The sequence below is a fragment of the Diplotaxodon limnothrissa genome, linkage group LG19 (assembly GCF_057381915.1).
Source record: "Diplotaxodon limnothrissa isolate DT_005_m linkage group LG19, D_limnothrissa_male_GT1.1, whole genome shotgun sequence".
NCBI lineage: Eukaryota > Metazoa > Chordata > Actinopteri > Cichliformes > Cichlidae > Diplotaxodon > Diplotaxodon limnothrissa.
This window is the reverse complement of record NC_140614.1, coordinates 22,448,286-22,472,599: the sequence shown is the minus strand read 5'-3', so window position 1 is coordinate 22,472,599 and position 24,314 is coordinate 22,448,286. Positions and strand designations below refer to the sequence as shown.

At 41.2% G+C, this 24,314-nt stretch overlaps 1 protein-coding gene across 1 annotated transcript in view; it reads right to left on the bottom strand.

Annotated features, from left to right (window-relative positions):
- efna2a (ephrin-A2a) overlaps positions 1-19,642 on the bottom strand; it is a 79,861-nt gene extending 60,219 nt beyond the window's left edge. The window contains exon 1 of the mRNA XM_085342958.1: positions 19,500-19,642. Within this exon, the coding sequence (XP_085199084.1) occupies positions 19,500-19,642 (143 nt within the window). The remainder of the gene's footprint in view (positions 1-19,499) is intronic.
- Between the last annotated feature and the right edge of the window lie 4,672 nt (positions 19,643-24,314).

Sequence of the window (24,314 nt, the reverse complement as noted above, 5' to 3'; positions counted from 1 at the left end):
AGAGGAACACACACACACACACACGCACACAGACACACACCTACTCACACACGCTAACTGATTTGGGTAGATTTTCTTTTTTCCCCTGAAAGCACCGTCCTTGGTTCATATTTGTCCATTTGGTGGAAAAATGGCAACAGTTCGAAGCTAAAGTGCTTCAGGGATGTGAGAGAGAATCCTGCGTTTGAGATGCAAACCAAATCAACTGTGGTGAAAATGCAGGGAGGACTTCCTGCCTGTCACTGCTGTCAAGAGAAATTCCTCACGTCTCTGAAGAGTCAGCTTCTTGGGAATAAAAATAAATTCACATATTTTCAGATTGAAAGATGTCCAGTTTCGGTTGATCTGCTGGCAGAGCCTGTGATATCGGTTGATGTTTACTGCACAGATTCTCGTTTTCTAATTTGTTTTGCCTTTTGATTTTTTTTTTTTTTTGGGGTACCGTTCATGTTTGCTTCATTTGTTTGCTTTCAGAGATGAGAGGGCCTTTTATCAGCTTTTTATGCTTTTGTGTTAATCTCTGCCGACCAAATTGGGTATTTTCTCCTCTCACATCAATGTTTCATCACAGCCTTGAAATTCACGCTCTCTACATATATAAAAGACAAACTAGAACCATTTCCACAAAAGCACCATGTATGTTGAAGAAAGAGTCACTTAATACAATCGCAAATTAGCATTTGAACTCCTCGGTGACTCATCCTCTCTTTGGGGGTTATATTCTAATCTGTTTAATGCTTTATGTTACATTTTCCCTGCATGCAATGTTTAGTTACAGCACCTAATATGATATGCAATCATGTGTTTTTTGCTTGTTCTTGATTTTTCTAAATTGAGGTATGGTTGACACTGCGCCTTCAGAAAGTTAATCTTTAATCTGGATTTCCATCTTGTCTTGTTTGCTGTTAATGCCGTTATCGCTGCACAGATAAAGAAAAATCAGATTAAGCTTGAAAAAGATTTCATAGCAATTGATTTAAGTGATGCAGCCGGGGATGACAACGGGAAACTAAAGTTTGTATTACTGTTTCTGCCTGTGCCTGAGGCCTGCATTCTATCCGTGTGGTGAATCTGCACAGTCCAAAGGGCTTAGATTTGAATTCTCCAGCAAAATTTGGGCCAGCTGATAATAAATATCTAAATATCTATGACAAAAGGAATCATTGGTGTGCCATGCAGTCCCAGGAGAAATCATGCATAATCTGCATGTGGGTAAAACATGGAAAAAAGCAACTAGTCACCGCCTGCAATTCATGCATGCATGCTCATGTTTGAATAATTTCTCCCCTTTTTTTTAGATTTTCACAGCAAATGCCAACATTCTCAGTGAGAATAGAAGTGTTTTGAAAGGCTGAATCTTTGTTACACTCATACTTTCTGATGGTTGTGAGGAGGGAATCACAGAAACGCTTTGAACAATGTGAGTGAAAAAAGAATCATCATTAGAGAGAGAAAAAAGAGGAAGTTTAGTGTTAGAAATAAAATGGATCCCAGAACAAAACGCGTCTGACGATTCATATCATTCAACGAGACAAGCATTCAGTACACATGTAATTGAGCCGATTTGAGCCTCACAGAGTACAAAAACACGGCTTCCTGCGCAACTGACTTTTGTCAATAAAAAATGACAACAACTTTCCAAGTGATCCTCTCTCTGTCTTCTGACGACAACTTAAAACTCACCCATAAGCGTGGCCTAAGGGTGCGTGCCTGGTAAGCAAGTCCCTTCCTGGGAAGGATCTGATCTGCAGTGGTTGCCCACAGCTATTTGACTTGGATTATCCCAAAACCTTCCTGGTAGGCATATTCTGCCGAAAATGTGAGCTTTCCTGCCTCTCCGTGGGCACGTATAATTTGGATGCAGATGGTGACAGTCGGTGTCACAGCCAAGAGACGCAGCAAGACAGAAAGCCATCAGCAAACTGGAAAATGGGTTTAAGAAAAGGGAGACCCTCTGCGGAGAGTGATGCTACCTTCCTCATTACTGACTCCGAGTTGTTTGCTAAGTGGCTCCCAAGATGCTTTGGTCAGAGTGTGTTTAGAGGCAGTCAACAAATGGGGCTTCTAAATAAAAGCTCAGTAACTGACACTCAGTTTGTTTCCTCTTAGCAGGGATGAGGCGAAAAGTAGTGTCGTTAGATTTATTATCCTGTCACCTTAAAAACTCATTTGAACCTTGTTTACCAACCTTTGCACAATGAGCAAAAAATGATCATTATTATTATTTTACTATTTAATCATACGGTTCGACTTCTACCCCATCATCCAAGAATCATAAAGTTATATCTGATCAAAGACTCTACTGCAGTCCACAGTTACATCCAAGTGCAAAAGTATCATTGAGCTTAAATATGGAGATCTTTTTAAGTTCTTTATCATCTCATATCTTTTCCATAATTGTGGAGTGGATGAATGCAGTTTATAAGCATAACCAGGCTTAAGAGAAGAAAATTAATTGTGATGACCTTGGTTAAAAGCGTGGCTTCATCTATGGGCAATAACAATCATTTGAAGCCTTTGTTCTGTTTCACCCGTTTAAAGCTGCACCCTCCAAAGGTCCCCTGAATTACATGCAACATTTGAATAATTCACCCACTCCTTGCTTTTATCCAAATAATTTACGAGCAATAAAAAAATCATTTCTGTGATATTAAAGGACACTATGAAAAACAGAAGGAAAAATTCAGCTCTGCAAAACTATCCCTTTATCAGTTTCTCCTCAACAAGTGCCACTGTCAAGTACCTGACAGCTCAACTGCTAATTGAACCCTTTTCCTGTCAGCATAACCATGCAACTTAGCACTTGGCTCTCCTTTGACCCAACCCTCCATGTATGCAGCCACTATTTAGAAAGATAAACACTTCAAGAGGGAAAGAACGCTCATTTTTAAGCTGGGAATATGAGTTTATGAGAGTCGGTGCTTGCTTGCCTCGGTCAAATGCTTTTGGTGAGAAGTCATTAATACAACCTGGCAGCACTGGCGGCACACTTTTCTCTTAGTGGATAATGCAGAAGATGAAGTGCTTGTACAGCAGCTGAAGAGCGGTGACAGCAGACACGGTCTTTCCATCATTTGTCGAGGTGCTCCACACATGACCCAGATACATATTTCCCCAAATGAATTGTTTTCTACAGTTCCATCATACTGCTCAAAGACTTCCAGCGGTCGTCTCCTGCTTTATTAATCAAAAGTAAGCTGACTTACAATTTTGGACTGGTGTAGCCTCTTGCCCACCTAAATATTATTTATTGGGGAGTTTTTGTTAAGTGTATTTTATGGTGCATTGCTTTGGTCCTCCCTCTCTCAGTCTGTGTGTGCACGAGTCTGCTTTTATGTGGTTTACCCTTCCAGGGTATATGTCATTTTTAATGTTAATGAGCATGTTTGTGGAACACTTGATTAATTATGCTGATTGGTCATTTGTGTGTGTGAATATGTGGCTGCTGTTCCAGGCTACATCAAGTCCTACTAATGTTGGTGTTGGTGCCGATAACCTTACCTCTAAAGGTGTATTAGGTTTATATAACTGAAGTCATTGAACTTTAGTTAAACAGAATGATAGTTGCCTATTTTGGTCACTATAATCTTGACTGGTCTTGGATGGCTGGAGTGGGACTTTCTAATAAACATCTTGATGAAGTGTTTAATCAAGTGCTACATTATATAAATGACAGAACACCATAATACCCTGCTTTATATGTATATATTAATATGAGGGTGCTCCAGTCAGGGGGCTATGAAAGCCAAAAATCTTCAGATCACTTTGTAGAAGTCCAGTTCTGTTCACTTGGACCTGTGCATGTGCACTTGATCTCTTGTAGCCTATAAATCAAGTCATAGATTCACAGTGTGCCGAAAGTGAACCTTTAACTCGATTTTCATTTTCAAGAAGCTGAAGCAGTGACAGGGAGGCAAACTGTGAATGGTCTAGGTCAGGGATGTCAAACTCATTTTACATCATGGGCCACTCTGATGTAAAGTGGACCTCACCAGTGAAACGACATGATAAACGTGTAATGTTACAGAAACGGTTCTGACAGATCATTGCTCAAACTGTAAGGTTTTTATTAATTTACAGATAATGTCCTTGTACTTTGGTGTTGTAAGCATGACAATGGGCAGTGGGGGGCCTTTATCATTAGGAAAATCAGTAAAACTTATGAAAATACAGCTAAAAGTTTCAAATCTCTGCACCAAATCATGTTTTTAAGGCTGTAGCGTGGGCCGGATTGGAATCTTTACTGGGACGATTCTGGCCCATGGACCTTATGTTTGACACCCCTAGTCAAGGTGGTACCCAACAATTGTATTCATGGAGAAAAAGCTATTTACAAGGCACCCTGTGCAATCAAGAGCTGCCACAAAATAGCTCAGTTGATTTCTGCTGAATGTTCACCCTCAGCCCCCTTAGGACATTACAGTCGCCTCGGGAGGATGAATTCATGTGAACTGATTAATGTTAAAAAATAAATAAATAATAAAAGAAACCCTGCACGCTCCTCAGTCTTCTGCTTGGAAACTGTCGATCCTTTATATGAAAACTGCTGGGTCATTACATATGATATGAAATCTAGGTCAAATTGTCTGCAGTGAAATCAACACACAGTGGAACTGGTAAGAACGGGACTTCCAGCGATCTAAAAATGAGATGCCTGAGGAGGTGACCTTGAACTGGAGATTGACTAAATTTTAATCAGGTAAGGCTTTTGATCTTCATGGACCTGTTCCAGAATGTTTTGATCGCACTTTATAAATATAGTCGTGCTTAGCTAGGTGAGCTTTTAGTACTCCCCTCATGCTCCGGCACTACATCCATGTTTTCTATCTTCTACAGAGCCCCGCGGCTCTGATTGGACAGCTGTTTTGACTTCATGGATCCTAGCAGGCAGAGTTACAGATGCAGACACTTGTAATCATATAAACAATTACATTTTCACATTATCTAACACCTTATCCAGCACACTGTTCACACATCCACCTACAGCTGATTCAAGTGTCCAACAATTATGCAACTACAGTTGGTATATTCTGTTCACAGTTTTGTAAATGAACACATTCTATCGATTCTTTGCAAAAAACTGTCTCAGATTTGAACTGTAGCCTTTTTGCAATCCATGCAAGACTCACACGGTGAGAGACTCTGAAATTGTTCACATCACAGAGCATTTTGAATGATCTTCTAACACAGAATCATTACTGATATACCATCAACCTCAGCCTGAGTTATCACTTTCTTTCAAACTGATAAGCATGCTGGATGACCACAAATTCTCATATATGCACTCAGCTTCACCTATGCATATACAGTCCCATGCATGTTTTAAACACTCACACAAACAGGACTTCTTGACTCGTGTCTAATCTACTGTCGAGTAGACTTCCCACCTTGCTGATCAATAATTCATCAATCTAATCTTCAATAATGTTCCTAATCAAACTTTCATGTGACAGGATGAGCGTGGTAACATGATTTTAATAGAGGAAAATTAAGGAAATCATAGTGGGCCACAGTATGCACATTATGCAGCATGCATGACCTAAAGGAGGTGACGGGCAAGCAGATATAAGTGAATGAGTCAAAGGTTGGTTAATCAGTACTGGAGCTGTTAGCAATATGAAATGAGACAACAGCGAGCGAGCCTAACTATTCTGTGACTTCTCTCTGCTAATGGCTTTAATGAGCTCTCTGGAGTCGTGGTTCTTTAAGACGTAGAGATGCACAGCTCCACAATGGGGGAACATGGAGAAAATGAAGACATGAAATTAAGTCGAAGTAGAGAGCATTTAATGGCGAATAACTTAATAGAGGTGAAAAACGTGACTGGGGCAAAGATAATAGAGAAATAGTGCACACACGCTCAGCTGTGGAAACACACACACACACACACACACACAGAGCAGTACAACTACACACACACAGGGTCATTCGTCAACATTATTCACTGGATTGGGAGCCGCAAGGAAACCGCAGTTTACAGCAATGAACATCTCAGCCACTGTAGTCACTGTGCTCGTTTTGTTTAGGGTTGACCCATTTTAGATAAACAAAACATCAATAACGCTTTCCTCAGCAAACACCCAGCCGCACGCGCATTCAGGAGAAGACGCGCGCACGTTCGTTTCCCAACCCTCTGCAAGAGGAAGTCAGAGAGGGTGTTTGAAGTGTGTTTGATCAAACATGGAGTATGCAGCACCACTAGCGGATGCCACAGCCTATACTCCTCACTGCACCCAGAGACAGCCATACACGCCTCCTGTCAATTTTCTCTCTTTTTCTACATCTCTCACGCTCTTCTCTTCATTCTCATCCCACTTTTTTTTCCTTGTTTCCATCCATCTTTCCCTCAGGTTTTTGTCCATCACATCACCCTTTCTTCCCTTTTAAATTTTGGATCCATTTGAAACATCTTTGTATTCGTCGCTTTAAAAAAAAAAAATCATGGCGTAATTGCATCAGACACTAATCTCATTACGATACATGGCTGACAAAAAAAACAAACTGTAAAAAATTCAAACTTTATTTAAACTGGAACAGTTCGTTTCTATTTCTTAACACATCCTTATCTCCAAAACGAGGAAGCTCCTTAGAGCCATTTTCCTTATTAGGCAAATATAATTCAGCACTGTGCATGTACTATAAATACATCTCCTACTATCTTGCCTTTCCTTCCTGCCTTCCTGTCTTTGACTGCACCTCAGGCTTTGGATGATTGGTGCCACAGCTGGCTTCATGTTATCCACCAGTGTCCACAGTTGGAAAATAAAGACTGCAGACCTTCACAGTTTCTTCACAAGCTCTGCTTCTTCAAAGACTCCTATAAGGAAACACGTGCTCGTAGTCAGTGCAACAGCTATGAAGGACGTCATCGAAAAACTCGGTGAAGAACAGAGCCCTCCTGCAAGCCCTTCAGTAATCAGAGATGAGAGTAGGCAGGAGAGGAGGGAGTAAAAAAAAAAATAAAAAAAATAGGGAAGCTTCGGAACTACACAAGAAGCGAGAAAATTTTGCCAGCCTTTGATTAGACTCTTCAAACCGGTGTAAGGACCGTTTTCTGCCACTGACGCCAACACACTTACACACTCCTAAGCTGCACCTAAACACCCACATCAAATGAACAAAGAAATAAAGACCCATGCACGCACGCGCGCCAAGAGTTGGCAGGCATGTGCACACACATACATACGACCAAAGTATAAAAAAAACGGAGGACACAAAAGAATAAATGAGTAATCTCCCTCTCATTTGTGACAAAACACCTCCCGGCGGCTGCGCGAGGGAGTTAAAGGTGACGCCTCAAAGAATGAAGCATCTCATCAGTGGTGAATCTGCTCATTTTCCCATTTCTATCAACAGAAAAGACAAAACTGCCAAAAAACTAGTAATGTTCTCACATCTGCCCTCTCCTTCTTCATTTTCCTCAGAGAGGTAACACAAGCGAAAGAAAAGGAATCTTAACGGAGCGCTCTGATTGTCCTCTCACGAACCTGCTCAGTGGGGGGAGAGGAGGGGGACACGGGTGAAGATGGTATGCAGTGGGGAGTCTTGAAATTGGACAACAGGAGGGGGGAGCAAACAGCAGAGAGGAGGTGACTCATTATGCTCCTTTCATCTTAGTCTTCAAAACCATTACTAATCGTACTATCTTCGACATCATCATCATATGCGCACAATCACTGCTATCATCGTCATCATCATTTCTTTTAGTATCAGTGTCATTAATCTTGTTATTGTCAACAACTCAGCTATTGTGTTCAGAATCATCACCCTAGTGCAATCATTGGGAATTATCACCATCATCTCTTCTAGCATCAGTGTAATCCAGCTTCATCATCAACAAACTCACCCCATGAAAATCACTTTTTTTTTTTATCCGTTTCTGCTTTTCTCACTCTCTTCACCACTTCAATTACCGTTATTATGGCTTTTTTTTTTTTTACCGTTGTCATCATCGTTCCACAGTGCTCATTTTCTTCATTATTTTGCCATTTTTCTCATTCTTCTCATCAACAATGCCGCCATCGTTCACATTTTTTTTGTCATACCGGTGCAACGACTACCAACATCAGCGTCATTATCACTGTTTATATCTAGAACATAGCTACTTGTTGCATATCACTGCCATCATGATGCTTCTTCCCATCAGCTTTTTGCACATACACCCTTTTTTTTTTTTTTACTTTTTACAGACATACCCCGACTGTACACCTGTTCAGCTGCTTGTAAAAGTAAATGTTTAATAATCAGTGAACCACATTTTAGCGACTTGGTGAATCAAGTCAAGCACTTGTTTGGGTGAAAATGCCCTGTAGATGCCACAGGTCAGAGGAGAATGGCTATATTGCTGTGAGCCAACAGGAAGGCAACAGTAATAATGATTTGTTAAAACCAAGGTATACAGAAGATGATCTCTGAATGCACAGCCTGATGGACAAACAGAGCTATAATCCACAAACAGAGCCGTGGTGAACCCACTGACCAACAAACTGACACTGAAATAATATTTAGATGTGGTTTTCATGATGTTTTTGAACAGTAAATATCTTTATCTCTCAGACAAATAGAGTAATTAAAAGACAGTTGTCCACAGTTTGAATTGTTGAATGCCAGTTTAGCAACTGGCTGCATTCCATTCAGGTGTTACAGAGCTAGCCTCACTGTGCACGCTGCCTCACAGAACCAGCATCATTAACGTGATTAATTACACCTGTGCTTTTCTGCAGGGATGAAGTGTCTGCTAAGAGAAGATCTGTTAGGAGTGCTACCTTGCGATATATATATATATATATATATATATATATATATATATATATATATATATATATATATATATATATAAATCATCTAACCAAATGTATGACACTCCCTATTCACAACAATGGTGACCTGTGGTCCCTATGCTAATCTCCTCTGCCAACCATATTTCCTGCAGCCTGCTGTCAAAGCATGTAACAATTAGAACTAAGAATATATCCTTCCCCACGATTTTATTTCTCAGTGGCAGAAATCTCATCATTTCACTTTAGGATTATTTTACTCTTTCTCTTATTAAAGGAGTGGCTTAGAATGATAATCCTTGTCTTAGAAATGATTTCTTTTTCTCAAAAAAGGAAAAAAAAATCCCCCCAGAGCAAATGAAATCAGACCTTTCCTTTGCATTTTTCACAAAACACTGCTCTTTTTCATATTTTCAATCCTGCCCTGACAGAGTCTGTACTTGGTGGAAAATATCATCATCATTTCATCTGTTCATAGGAGTGTAATGATCTGTTTAGTATGTTAGCAGCATGGCACTGAATCAGTAATGCAATATGAAATGTTTACTTAACTTCCCCTCCGCGTTTGATCGTTCATGCAGAGGAGCAGGTTGAAAGACTGAGTAAGGATATTACGCTGCAGAGCTGCTGCTGCTGCTGTTGCTAGCTTCCACTAATGAGGTTTGTTGATGATAATGACTATGGCGGTGATGGTGATAATGATGTAAGTCCCCGAAACAACCTGGGGGAGATCCCGAGAGTTGTTGTTTTAATGAAGAGAATGAAATAGTTGGAGCCAGGAGATAGAGAAACTCAGAGATCCATATATCTTTAGAAGGAACAGAGAGGCCAACAGACAGGATGAAAGAATGAAAGCATGAATAAAAGAGGACAAAATAGGGAGATACCAGCCCAGAATATGAAACATGCCAGACTGCACTCAATACATCGTGAACAATGGGCATTGTCATTCCTGCTCCATCCTTGTTTCTGCTTCCCTCTAATACTTTTCCTCAGGTCCCGGCTGGTTGTGCCGATTGTGTTACCCGAGCGGAAGAATGGCACTCTTTCAGTTCTGCCTGCCTGATACTCTGATGGGACCCCTTCTGTTCAGTGTTCATATAGACCAGTTGGAGACTGATAATAACACATATTCCACTGTCTGGCTATATGCCTCGGACTGGCCCTGAGAGACAAAAACAGACAAAAAATGTGAAAGAGAAACAGAAAGATCTACTTGAAGGATTAGACCCAGAGCGCGGATATGAAGAAGGACAAAAAGTTGAGAGCATAACAAAGACGAGGCCACTTCAGCTTTTTCACAAAGAAGAAGGAAGATGAAAGTTTCTGGAAGAGGACTGAGAATCAAAGCAACGGAAGGGAAGGAAAGTCAAAACAAAAGAGAAATTAAGCGAAAAAAAGAGGGAAAGCGGTGGAAATCTGTGACGCCAAGAAGATGGAAGGAAGGGAGGTAAGAGTCCAGCAGTGTAGTTGGACGGAGAGCACATGGTTGGATGGTCTCAGCAGGTGAGAAGCTGGTATTACAGGAGAAACAATGGCCTTTAGCGTGGTGCCTTGCCAAATATTTAAGATGCCCTCTGGCGCGCAAAGCTTTTAGGATGAGAAAATTGGCATTTAGAAAAGAAGAAGAGAAGATTCGTTCATTTTCTCCTTCCACTCGAGGTGAGGTTAAACTGTAAAAGCTGACCCTGACAACTTTCACGCTGGTATTCGCCGAGAAGCAATATTTTTTTTAAAGCCATGCAATTTGGCAAACAAATTCATCCAAAAGAAAAAAAACAACCTGTCTTTTGGCAGGGTTGTTTTCAGCATGTCCGACTGCACAATACCATCACGAGACTGTTGGCTTGCATTCGTGTGTGTATATATGTCTGTGTGCATATAATACGTGCATGAGTTGGTACAATAATAATAATAATAATAAAAAATCACCTTCATCCAAAAATATCCCTGGTAGATTTTCAAACAGCAGGAGTGGAAGGGTCAAACAAAAGAAGGAGCGAGTGAATCATTTGCATGTAATCCATCAAACGAAGCAGGGCGAAACTGTCTAATTCCCAGCCAGCTATGGACACCCCACTACCTTTGTTTTATCCAGAATGGGGGCACTATAAACTCCCCATTTTACACTATGCTAATGGGACATAATAAGGCAGAACCAACAGATGTTGCAGCACTCTCGTGATTTTGTCGCTACTTAATTGTGCTTGGTGCTGCAGAGGCTGCAAACTAATTCAGTCCATTGATTCTTATGTCTCTCCAAGGTGTCTGCATGTATTCCGCCTTCTGGTTGAGAGGATTTGAACTTTTTTCTCTGCAGCAATCCTCCTTCTGACCTGCAAAATCATCCTCACCTCAGGTCTAATCCTGCGTAATTCTAATAAAGACTCTGAGGGCTGTATGCACTAATCTGATATGCCTCCAGAAAGAGGGAAGAAGAGCAGGTGATGACAAAGGTGGTGATGATATTGATTATTCTGATTTGATGAAGGTGATACTGAATGCATTAGTGATGATGAACATACGGATGAGGATGACAATGGAGGTGATAATGATAAAGTCCGTCATCATTATCCAATCCGGGCTGGAAATTTGTCTTCAGCCTCAGCTCAGAAACTGTAAACAGATAAATTAAAACTCTACAGCTGACAGATTAAAGATTCAGGAGAGGTACGCAGCCATTCACTGCGCGGTTGTAATAGTTCATCTGGTGTTGTCATTGTCCCTGACAGCCCAAAGGACAAAGACCTTTAACAAAGGTTGTTTTGTGGGTGCATTTTCCACTGCCAGGCTGAGGAGTTGGAAAATTAAAAATCAAAGATCATGCAACTACTTTCAAAACCTTTTCCACACCTGAACTGCACTCGGTTATTGCAGCTGTGTGTTTATTTTTTCTCCAGGTTAATTTAAAATGCTGTTTGATGAATATCTGCTTTTTGAATTTCACGTTTCCAAAGCAGGTAGTCGTACCAGAGTGTTAAGCATGTGTTTCTTAACTTAAAAAAAAAACAGAAAAACATTTGGTGTTTATTTACATGCCTGAAATCAGTGTTGATTATGAAGGTGATGCTAATGATGTCTATGAAGATGATGATGATAAGGATAATGAAAACAGCAGGGAACATGACAGCAGTGATTAAAGTTTTGATGAAGAAAATTAAGGTGGTGACAGTGAGGGCGATGGCTACGATTACGGTCATTTGATGCTGATTATATTAATGTTAATGATGATGATGCCAATGATGGTCACTGTGAATAAGGAGAACAGAATAAATATGTATTGACCCATCAGGGCAAGAGATTACTATCTCACTAATAGAGACCACAATAAAAAACTAATAACAATTTCCCCAGTCTATTAAAGAATTGAGTCAACCTGAAGAAGTTGGAATATGGAAGGTTTGTTTCCACCATTTATTTATTAATTTAGTATCTTGAAATGTACTAATAAGAACGCATACTGCTCACACTGGGGTTTTTTTTTTTACCATAGTTTTTCATGTATTTTTTAATCATAGTCTTTCAGTCATTACTTTGATCACTACTTTAGTCTCTCTTTTTTTCTAAAACTAAAATTATACTAAATAAAAGTACTTATTACTTAACAACATAAAGAAATGAAAGTGTTAGATGTGAGATAAAAGTACAAAAACCTTGAAAAAAGTTGCCAATAACACTTATTGGAAATAAACCTTAAAGTAGACTGCTTCACTTTGCGCAACTATTTTAAATCCCGGTAGAACTGCAACCACGTATAGCGCAATATTTTTTTATTCGCATATGGAATAAGAGAAGTTGTACTTACATCTTATGCATTCAGCTGTCACCACATATGGCTTTGCAAAAATTGCACAAAAATCACTTGCAGAAACAAAAACATGATATTCCAGAAGCACGTTGCGATCCGATCAGCTGTTCATAGTACTTCCTACGTTGGAACAGACGACGTCAGCGCGAACTATCGCATGTGCACCATTAGCCTACCTGCCAAAACCGGGAGTGACATCATATTTCTTGGGAAACGTAGTTTTTCCCTTTAGGGCATTTATACATGTATACTGGTGTTTTTAAAAGTCATGTTTGACTTTATGCTTTTCTGTATAGTTTCTGGGCGGCTTAGAATTCAAATTGCACTGTTGGAAATAGTTTATTTTGATGCAGATTTCGTTTTTTTCTGCAAATTTGCATTATAATATTTATTTTCGTTTTTTCTGCAGCATGTAAAAAATTGGTGTGTCTCAAAAATAAAACTATGAAGACACTCAAAATAAATTTCCTGTGGCTGGAAACGATTTTGTGCAAATTTTTATGCATTTACAGTTTTGAGGGATATACCTCAAACACCTGAAATTTCTCTATTTTCTATGGATTTAATGCATACATATAATTAAAATTTGGGGTATAACGGTTGTATCAACGTATAGCAACTTGAAATGCTCCCAAAAATGGCACTACAGCATGTAAAAATATAAAGATAAGCTCTGGCGAACTTGGTTCTATGGTGGGTCTTAAAGGGTTAAGAGATAAATAAAAGCCTATGAGCTAGCTCTGTCAGGAAAATCAACCTGTGATACACATGTTCACTCTTCTACCTTACTATTTTATGGAAGTTTGTTTCCACCACAAAATTTGGAAAAAGAAGAAAAGAAAGAAAGAAAAGCGTAAAAAAAAGTGAAGGAAAAATCAGGTGGTAAACACATCTGGTGGTAAATTTAAGCCTCAGTTTCCCATCTCTTCCTCTGACATGTCAATGACACTCCTGACCAGCATTCCCTCCTGCTGTTTCAAGCCTTCCATACCCCAGCATCCTCCTGTAGGCTCTGGTGAGATAATTATTCATTACCACCTATTTTTATGTGTATCATGCTGTGGGGAGTCATGCACTTGGAAGCTTGATGCTAAAATTTAACTATATGCCTTTGCTGTAATAAATCATTTGAAGTTGTCTGACTGACTATAATAGAGAAATGGTAAGCTGAAACTGGTCCAGATCGAGTCTGAAACGAGTTCAGTTGAACACATTTGAAGATGTCAGATGCTGTTGAGGAATGACTTTTTGTCCATCTGACAGGGCTGTGGGGGTCTGTCAGATGAAAAAGGATGGGAACCTCTTAGATATATAAAAGTGTCTTAGCTTACCTCAGATGTTCCTTATCATTACACTGCATGCTGTCTTTCTCTTGGCTTGCATTATCATTCAACAGACATAAAATACCATCCGTGACATCAAATATCATGCACCCATATTTAAAACAGCTGTACTGGTAGAGCTTTTAATATCAGCAAACACGCTGTTCCACCTCGATGCCCCTGGATATTCAGATGACCCCCTCCTGCCAGTCACTGCATTGAATCTGCTGATGACTAAGATCTGCTACACTAGATCTTCTTATGTAACTGTGTCTCTCCTGCTGAGCTGTGAGAAATAATTTGCGAGGTAGCAGCCCTGACTTTAATTACTCTAAGTATCGTCTTTAGCTTGAGACCAGAGGGAACGAATTCCAAAGACAACTTCTGAGACACGTTTCACTCAACATGACCCAAAGCTGTGCTGATATTTTAAAGAAAGCCATACAAGGTCATATAGGTCAAAGCACAAACATATAACCTGATGTAGTGCAGCTTTAATGTACAGAAAAATGTTGCCTGAGGCAAGGTGGACAGTTCAGGGTCCTGCACAAGAAAAACATGCAAACCACATCCCAATGGGATAAGCGAGAAGTGGTGATAAAAGAGAGAGGAGATGAGAGAGTGGAAGATGGGAGCTTGATAGGGAGACATAAAGATGGAGAGGAAGAAAGATGGAGATAAAAAGAGGTGGAGTGGGTGGCAGTGGCAGATAGATTTAACCCAAGGGCAAGTTTGAGTCTGACAAACTGTCAGTAACTGAGCGGGGGTGACTACAAGTCTACATGTAAATTGGATGCAAATCTTATGTGTACGTGTGTCTGTATGTGTGTGGTATGGCTGAGGAAGTGTTAGTCACTACACATATCACAGTACGCCACAGGGGACGCAACGGTAAGACAGTGAGTGTGTGGGGGTTTATGTGCAGGGACTTGTGATGTGCTCGGTGTGAGTACGGACCGCATGTATATGAGGTGTGTGTGTGTGTACGGACCCGAGCTTGCATTTTAAAGTTTCTGTGGGCAGTATATGTGCTCGATGCATAAGTCGCTTCTTCCTCAAAGGCTGTGTGGGTGCGTGTATTTCTGTGTGTGAGTCTCCAAGGAGATAGATTCTGTCCTGTGGAATGAGAGTGTCGTCAACCATCAGCGCTTCTCACTGACACGGAGTTCCTCAAAGACAGAGATGAAGAGAGAGGAGGAACAAAGAAGAAAAGGAAAAGAAAGTCTTTTGAAGGATAAACCATGGGATTAGATAAGGTGCTCCTTCTGGACCATTGAGCCAGTGTACTCTATGTGTGTGTCGGAGAATGTGTGTGTGGAGGAGAGCCCATTGCACTGAGCACATTAGCTGCTCGGGGTGAACAAAGCCCCTCACCTGCGAGCTTTATAATATGGACCTGGGAGCCAGAAAGGGGCTCAGTATTTGTGTGTGTGCAAGTGCAGCCCTGTGTGCAAGCCAGCAACAGGAAAAAGGATGGGTTTTTACTGAATAGAAAAACCAATCTGGCTGCGCATGTGTGCCCCATATCTAGCTTCCATTGATGTGTGTACGTGTATGTGTGTGCATGACAGCAAGTAAATAGAAAAATGGGGGCTGCCTAACCTTGTATTCAATGGGCAGCCATTCTGCTTGTATGTGATTGTGTGTGTGAGTTTGTGACCTAAATCTAGCTGGTGTGTATAAGTGCACATGTGTGCCTGTGTGTGTGCTTCTCATACATTCCTTCTTGCATGTGGCATAAATCCCTTTATGTGAATCTGGGAGATTTCCAGATGCTGTTCTAATGTTGCACTATTGTTGTGATAATGTGTGTTATGGTACTTTGTTATTGTGCAGCGCCATGTATCTCATCACAATAGCAGAATGGACGACAATCTGAGAGTGCACGAGTGTTGCTCCCCACCGTGACCAAAAGTGGCCAGAGCCATTTGAATTGGATTATCTCATACATTTTCTATTATCCAGCAAGACCTTGAAAGAGATAGGCCTGCTGAGAGTCACAGCCAGAGATTTAAAGGGTTTGGCCAATTTGTAGGATGCCGCCTTTCTTAAATAGAAACGTTTGTTTGACTTATTTTTATTTTTGTCGACTTATCCAGGTTAGTTTTGTTGAGATCAAGGCACTCCTTAAAAGCACAGCTAACTTACTGGCAGCACAAAGCAGGTGAAAACAATTAAAAGATGTCAGTGTGGATGATGATTAATCTCAGAGAAGTATGCAAGAAAAAAGTAGAGCAAGAAGGAACGGGGTAAACAGAGATGAAGCTCTTGCTACAGCAGCTGAAAAATACAGGTATTGGGTAAAATACCTTGTAATGATGGCCTCCCAAACTACAAAGATGGATCAGTTCTTAACACCAGTGGTGTTTCACCATGTAGGTTTTTTTTTTATGTTGAGATTTTGATTTTACTCAAATGTTACTTCAAGGTAAATCCATTGAAGGTCTACAGCCTTTTTCTATGTAACTGGGACAACATCTCTAGGGATGGCTGCTGCTGTTGAATTGAATGTCATGACATAATTTTATCAATGCTTTAAACACAGAGACTATACTTCAGAGGCAGCCGGAGAGCCCAACATAGAACATTTCCTCGTTTTGCAGTTTTGTTCTGCAGAAAAATTTAATTGCATCTTCTCTACCGCATGCTCCACTTCTCTTCCAATTTTTTATGGAACTTGGGTAAGTAGCTTTAGCATTTAATGAAATGCAACAGTCAATTAAATTTACCCCTAAGTTCATAGCTGGATGCGTAAAACCATTTTCAGGTAGAAAAGCTCTTCTCATCCTAAAACTCCGATGACAAATTTTCTGCTCTTTTGTTTTTTGGCGCACATACATACATATACAATACAGAGCATGCACGACCATATCTCTGAATACTCCTTGCAACCATTTAGCAGCTGAACTACCATCTCCAGCTGGTTGCTAATTCTGCACAGTGCATTTTGAAATTTATTTGGCTAAATAAAGAGGACTGAAACAAAAATAATCAGGTGTGCTGTCGTTAATAGCACACATGGGGTTTAAGAGCTTCATTGATTAAGTTTAAAAGCAAAAAAACCCAACAGGTGTAATCTTTGTATATTTCAGTATGTACGAATAAAAGTTAGGTTGCAGATTTTCTTCCAAAGTAATTTGTCACCTCATGCCAGAAAGTTAAAGCTGCACTTCAGATTGACTGATTATCAGTTCTACAAATTCCAACCCAGTACTTGTGACCTTGCAGAAAACACCCTTCTCGAGCTGTTGTGGTGTGAGCAAACTTTTGATGAACATGTGAAGAGGCAACGCACAATACAAGCAGCGTGCTTGATGTTGTGTGATCAATTAAGACACACAGCTGTTCATTTTCCAAGCTGTTTGTGTCATTTCACTGCCTCAGACAATAGCTGCTGCTCAGATGCGGTGCAGTACTGTTGCATTTGTTCTCTGAGCTTCGGTTATTGGTGACTAAATCACAATATAGTGTATTAATAGGTGAGCGATCTTTTGAAATACTTATCCTAAAATTATATTTTATACATAAAGCTGTTTTCACCTTGAAGAACAAGCTTATGTTAAGACAAAGCTTGTCATCTTTAACATGACAAAGAAGCACAAGGAAGTGCTATTCTTTGCTGAAATATATATGTGCCTATACTTTATAAATACTTTGAATAAAGGACTTGTAGTCACTGTAGTGATTTTATATTTTTGAAATGACAGTGGTTACAATAACCTTGATTTCCCCTCCCTAACAGTTTTCTTTATCTGCCTGATCACCTGATTGTCTGCTCTTGTTTCTTGTCTTGTTTGACTTTATTGCATCCACCACCTGGCAAATAACTTTGTGAGAAATCCTTAGTTTAACAGACAAAAACTTTCCAAATTTAACCAAAGTTGTTAAAAAAGAAACAACGCAAATATATAAAAAAGCAGATCCTCCTTTAAATTTTACATAAGCTCCAATGATTTTAGTGACAGTATTCTCATCTCTTTTCGCCAGTCTTGAGTCTCTCATAAAACTTCCTGTAATCCTCAAAGGATTACAGCAAGGGATGGACCTGCATGTATGTGTGTGTGCAGAAAAAGGCACAGCATGAGCAGTGACAGAGCCAGAGTCTAACAGGGGGAACCAACCTCGCCAGGGCTCCAGAGCCTAGATTCATTGCTTTAGCAGCAATGCATTTTTGATGTACCCCCTTTCTGCTTCAGCTTCACCATACGACCCTGACGGAATAACAGCGCCCCCAGCAACCATCAGTATAGCTTAAATTTTCCCTGTGACGTTTGCAATGTGTTGGTGTATGTGTGTGATGAGAAAGCAGGTGCACAGAACGACGAAAAGAAAGACAGAAAGGGAGAGGGAGACATCGAGAAAGGGAGAAAATGTTCCCCCTTGCCTGTTAAATATTTGAGAAGCCTTCTGTGGAACAGTGATGCAGTCAGAGACAGGCCTGTTAGCGCTCTCTGTGTATGTATGCGTGTGTGTGTGTGTGTGTATGTATGCGTGTGTGTGTGTGTGTGTGTGTGTGTGTGTGTGTGTGTGTGTGTGTGTGTGTGTGTGTGTGTGTGTGTGTGTGTGTGTGTATGTATGCGTGTGTGTGTGTGTGTATGCGCGTGTGTGTGTGTGTGTGTGTGTGTGCGCGCGCGCGCGTGTGTGTTTGGTTTTTGCAGAGAGACAGGGCAGTTAGTTTGGACTAATTCAGCCGTGAGTGAGAGGGAGCACTTTCAATGTTTATTTATCTACCTGGGAGAAAGAAGAAGGCAAAAAAAGAAGAGGGGGAGAGAGAGGGGAGAGAAGAGGAAGGGGTTGGAGGGAGAGAGATGGAGAGAAAGAGGCTGGCCAGGTTGTCACAAACCATTAGACAGACGGACCCAGTGTGCTCTGCCCCATGTCAATGAGAGAGAGCCGGCTAAAGACAACCATTTGTGTGTTGTGTGTGTGTTAATGCGCGTGCATCCTTGTGTGGCTTTGTGTTTATTTATGGATGTGGGTTTTGCACAAGTGCTTGAATTCACAAAGAAATAATGTGCACTTGTGTGACTGGCACAGGAGCGAGAAATTAGCAGAAAGAAAGGTAAAAGGTTTGAGTGAGAGAGTGTGTGTGTGTGTGTGTGTGTGTGTGTGTGTGTGTGTGTGTGTGTGTGTGTGTGTGAGAGAGAGAGAGAGAGAGAGAGAGTGTGAGTGAGTGAGTGAGTGAGAGTGAGAGAGAGAAACTAAGTCTCTAGACACTGTTGAGAAGATGAGGCAGGATGCCCTCATTGTTTAAAACAAAAGGAGCTCTCTGTGCCACAGAATAAAATATCCAAGGTTCACACAAACACACACACACTTTCATTTGCCTCTGTCTGTGTGTGTGTGTTGTTAAAACATCAATATTGCAGCTTTCTGCCAAACCGCTGCTTAAATAGAAATGAAATGTAAATAAGACTGATGTGATCAGACAGCACATGACAAAAGACCGAGAAATGTGTAGGTTCTTAAAGATTTCAAGGTGTACGTGAGTAATGAGAGTTTTTGAGGGGCATCTATAGCAAGCAGGTAGCCTAGATAAACAATGTTTCAAACACACACACACCTTCAGGCCAAACTCCTACTAAAACTCACTTGGGGTTGGAGCTATTCCAGTAAACAGCGTGTCTGTCAAATATGATCTTCTCCTCCGCCCACACGGACACCCAAGACAGGATGGCCAGCAACACCACCTCCATCACACACTTCTGCCCGAGCTGGCACAACATCATAGACATCTAGGGGGGAGTCTTTTATTACTAACTGATATCAGGCTTTCACTGCGCTGCTGCTGCTCCAGAAATCCTTTCTAGATCATCAATGTCCTTCTGCGCGTCTTTTGATAAAATCGGCTCGGCGGTTAACTGGCTTGATGCTTGAAATTCCGATAACCTCGGGGGTGTTTCAAGTCATACTGAATGTTTGAAATTCACTCTCAAACTTGGCCAATTGCGTATAAAACAGAAGAATTCACATGGTATTTACGAAAGCGTCGTCGTCGGCAGGATGCTCCTCTGCAAGGTCCGAAAGTTTTCTCCCATTACGCGCAGCCGGAGAGAGAGATGCGCTACCTGGATTAGGTCCTGTCTCTCGCTCGTTCGCTCTCTTTCTCTCCCTTTTCAGAAAAATGGTAATCAGACTCCAGAATTCATCCGAGGTTTACAATTCTGTCGGTGATATCGTAGCTCATCAGCAGACCTAAGACAACGCCAGAACCGGCCGTCATATTTGTTTACCCAGATTTCTGCTGTGCCTGGCGCACGCTTTGTTCCGCTTGTTCCACGGTGCAAATCTCTTTGCAGCCTAAAACTGCGTCCACTTGACCTTTTCTCTTATTGCAGTTCAAGAAAATGCATTCCGCACACAAAAGCGCGCTCCTTTTCGCTATTTTTTGCTCAAACTTGTCACAAAATAACATTTGCAAGACGGGAGCATCCTTGTTAAACAACCGTAAGCTCTCACGGCGTGTCAACTTGGTGATCCCTCCGCTGCCACTGGCTCCAATCCAACGTAACTCCAGTTACTGCGCGTCTTTCCGTGCGTCACGCTGACCGGCGCAGGCAGGGAGCCGTCGATGATTACAGCTTTAAACCCAACACGCTCCCGTGCAACCTCCACCTATAGCGGCAACATCACTCAGAGGTACCCCGACTCGGTGTAAGTAACCCCCACCCCCTTTCTCCATCTCCCGCTCGCTTTTCTTTCTGAGCGGGCGGGGTCTGGAGCCGTGCTGTGCTGCGCTCCCTCTGGGGACTCGTGGCTGGCTGACTCACTGCGCCCTGGCCATATGCAGCCGGAGATGTATAGTGGAAAGTCTGAAGTCACTTAAACGCTTCATTCTAGGTAGTTAAATTACTTTTTATTGTGACACGTATTCGAAATCTTTGTATAAATAGTTGACATTAAGACCCCCCCCCCCCCCCCCAAATAGGGAAATGGTAAATTATAGCTGAAGTTGACTTTGTTATTTTTCACCACAATCATCAATTTGACTAAAGACTGTTTGTTTGCATCTTATCGGGGCATGTAAATCGCCCACGAAGTTCACTGTTTGAAAGCCGCTCTCTGATGAATAGAGAGAGAAAGAGGGCGTCTGATGGATCGCTGGAACAGTGGAGTCATTTTCCATCAGTGTCCATTAGGCCCAAATGGCAAGCGGAGGCAGCACCGAGTCTAAAACCTGTGAGCCATAAACCTCCAGATAGCTGTTTGACAGAGCCCTGCCACCCCTGATGCCTCTGTCCTGCAAGAATGTGCAGACTACTCTGCGAAAAACGTATCCATCGCAGGTACTTAGTCTCCCCCCAAAGGAAGACGAAATAGTAACTACACTTGTGGTTCCCGCAAAGCGCTCCATGCGTTTTCGAACACGTGTTGATAAGACTATGTTGTGCAAAATGAGCTCCAGCGAGGATCAATCCAGTCTCAACAAGATGAGAATTGATTGCAGAAAACAGTTTTCAACAATTTCATTTGCATTCTTTAGAAGGGCATTACCACATTAAGAAAATGAAAGGAAAGAAATACAATTTGCAGAATCACGAGCGAGTAAAAGGGTTTTCAAGAGCGACCTCTAACCAACTTTGATGTTCCTACAAAAGACAGTTTCCCCCAAATCAAACCCAAATTACTTGTTCCAAACTTCCCAAACCTAAAAGGCCCTGTTATATTAAGTCCAAGCTTTCTACTGCTCCATCCTTCACATCTCATTGTGCCTCTTGGTTGGACCCTTTATGCAAAGTGGCCTAGTTTTTCCTCTGCCCTGCTCTGCCTGCAAAGTAATGTCTATAATTTGGGCTTCAAATTCAGGCAGGGATAGAACCCATGCACCCCCATAACCCAAATACAGCTGCATGTTGTCCGCCTCTGTGTATGAATTATTCAACATCTGTCTGAGGCGTGCATATGTAAACAGGTGGATAGTCTCCTGATGGCTTTCTTAAGAGGAAACACTATAGACCAAAGACATCCTTCACCTCAGTTTCATACTTTTCCTCAACTGTTACACTCTTAATGCGAGTCTAAAGCTCATGTAAGTGATACAGACTAAACAGTGTTGAGTTGATTCTGATATTACAGCCTCTTAGGTGAACCTAAATCTAAGAGTGTTGGTCAGAGAGTCAGCATAAGGGTGCATGCCTCCTTAATGTGGTGTTAAATCCTAGAATATATTGCTGGTTAAGCTTGTGATTGCACTGCAGTTTAACTCTACTCAAGAGAAATAAATTATAGATATGAGTAAGCTCCAAGATTCGAAAATCCAATGTGTTTTCAAATGGTTCATTCACAAACCAGCCATTCAAATTCAGCGTTTTCCTGACTTAAATGGCTGCTTTAGGGATTGAAAATGTCAGAAATTGTATACAGAACAGCTCCTTGAACCACTTGTCCACCCTGCCCCCATTCATTAAGCATGAGGTTTTCATTTGTGTGTGGCCTTTATGTTTGCCAGGGCGTGCTTGATTAGAGACCGCAGTACTAATGTAAATAAATGTTGCCAGATGTGGTTGAATTACTACGCCACATGGTTTCATTTAGTCCCATGCACATGGGCACTGGCGGGATCAAGCAAGAGACACCCCAAGGGTCTGTATTTGGGAAACAAATGGGAGGGCAGGTGGGGTATGATTACACAAATTGTACACTTATGTTTAAAGTGCACATGCAGTGCACTTTGTGTGCTTTAGACAGTGCAAAGGAGTTGAGCAGTAAAAAAAATAAAATAAATAAAGGCCTTCTTTGGTGTCGAGTAACTTGTGAATCAGAGCAATCTTGGAACAAAAATGTTCTGCATGAAAGTTTAAAATTAGATCAAAGCACCATATTCTGTGAGCTAAGAACATTACGTATCTACATTTGGATCATCTTACTTTGAGTTACCCTTCCACCCAAGTATGTAATGTCTTTGTGTTTCTGTATATTCCAAAGAGGTTTCTGTGCACACAGGTCTCTGCTTCAAATTAGTCTTAGTAGAGAGTGAAATGGAAAGATGCTGCAAGCAAACTAAAGTCTCTGAGGCAGCATCAAAAACATAGGTGAACATTAAACGTGAGATTTGTTGCAATTTTTAATGACTTTAAACATGAAAATGCACGTTTGGGCTAACACCACCTTAGTTCAGCATGCCAAAATATCATGCAGATTTTTCCCATTTTGGCTGTGCTCATCAAATATTCCGACTGACATCTTTCTTCAATATGACCTTCAAGGCATGCTTTTCTGCACAATGTAATGGCACGGGAAAAACGAGCGTGAAATTCAAACCAAGCCGGAGCTCGCTATATTTACGATTGCACTCGATGAGCTGCTGGCTCTATACAACAAAATCCAGGTCTCAGCCACAAATACACACCACTGGGCTCAGTTCTATTCTCATTTGTTCCCCCCCCCCCCCCCAAAGGCAAGGAAGAGCTGAGGTTAATCCTCTCCACTGCTCTGTAAGGAAGTAGTAGAAGAAAAAGGAGGATAGCGAGACGAGGGGAAAAAAAAAAAAAAGGATATGATGCCAGAAAGCCACTTGAGATTAAGCCACTAACTATTGACATTGTGTGAGTGGCAGGTAAAGTCACCTCTGTTCAGAAACCTTTGATCACCACCAGAGAACAATACCTCCCCCTAGTGGCCAAAAAGGTGTACACCTAAAATTACTCACAGGGGTTTGGGGTTCACCTCTCCTCACATCCCAGGGCACCTCTGATAAAACATGGATGCCAGATATACTGGGCAGCTATACTCCAGTTTTTTCTTAATCATTAACTTTATGAGATACAGTACCTTGGTTTCCACAGCAACACCCCTCCTTCCCGAGTTACACCCGCTAAACTTCAAAAGGTCAAACGAGAGCACAGGAGAATTACTCTGAATCAGTGAGAATAGTGAGTATCCAGCACTGCATCCCCAATTAACTCACCACAGTTTCATCAAGGAATTGTAACAGGATTGCGCTGAGTCCAGATGAGCAGTCAGTCAAGTTTAGATGGGATGAGTATGAAGCTGGAAACGCAGTAAAGGACAAAATACAACCCACCAGCAGTAAACAGGATGAGAAATGTTGAAAATGTTACAAGATGTTAACCGGTACAGAAGGAAAGCGAGGAAGAGACAGAAACCAAATGAGGCCAGATGAAAGAAAGAACAAACTAAAGATTTATTGAAGGCAGCAGAAGATGCAAGAGACAAGATCAGAATGGCAAGGGGGAGTGGGGCACATACAGAGACACTTCTGTGTTCATATAGGTTTAATGTCTTTGTGTTACAAAAGTTTTTTTTTTTCTGTTTTACAGCTCAGGAGAGCTTAATAGGTCTGTGCTGTTTTATCAAAATATACATGTTTTGAACGTATGTGGATATACTCCAAATGATTTTGTGGTACAAAAACATGAATATATACAACCATCAACCCCCTTCATA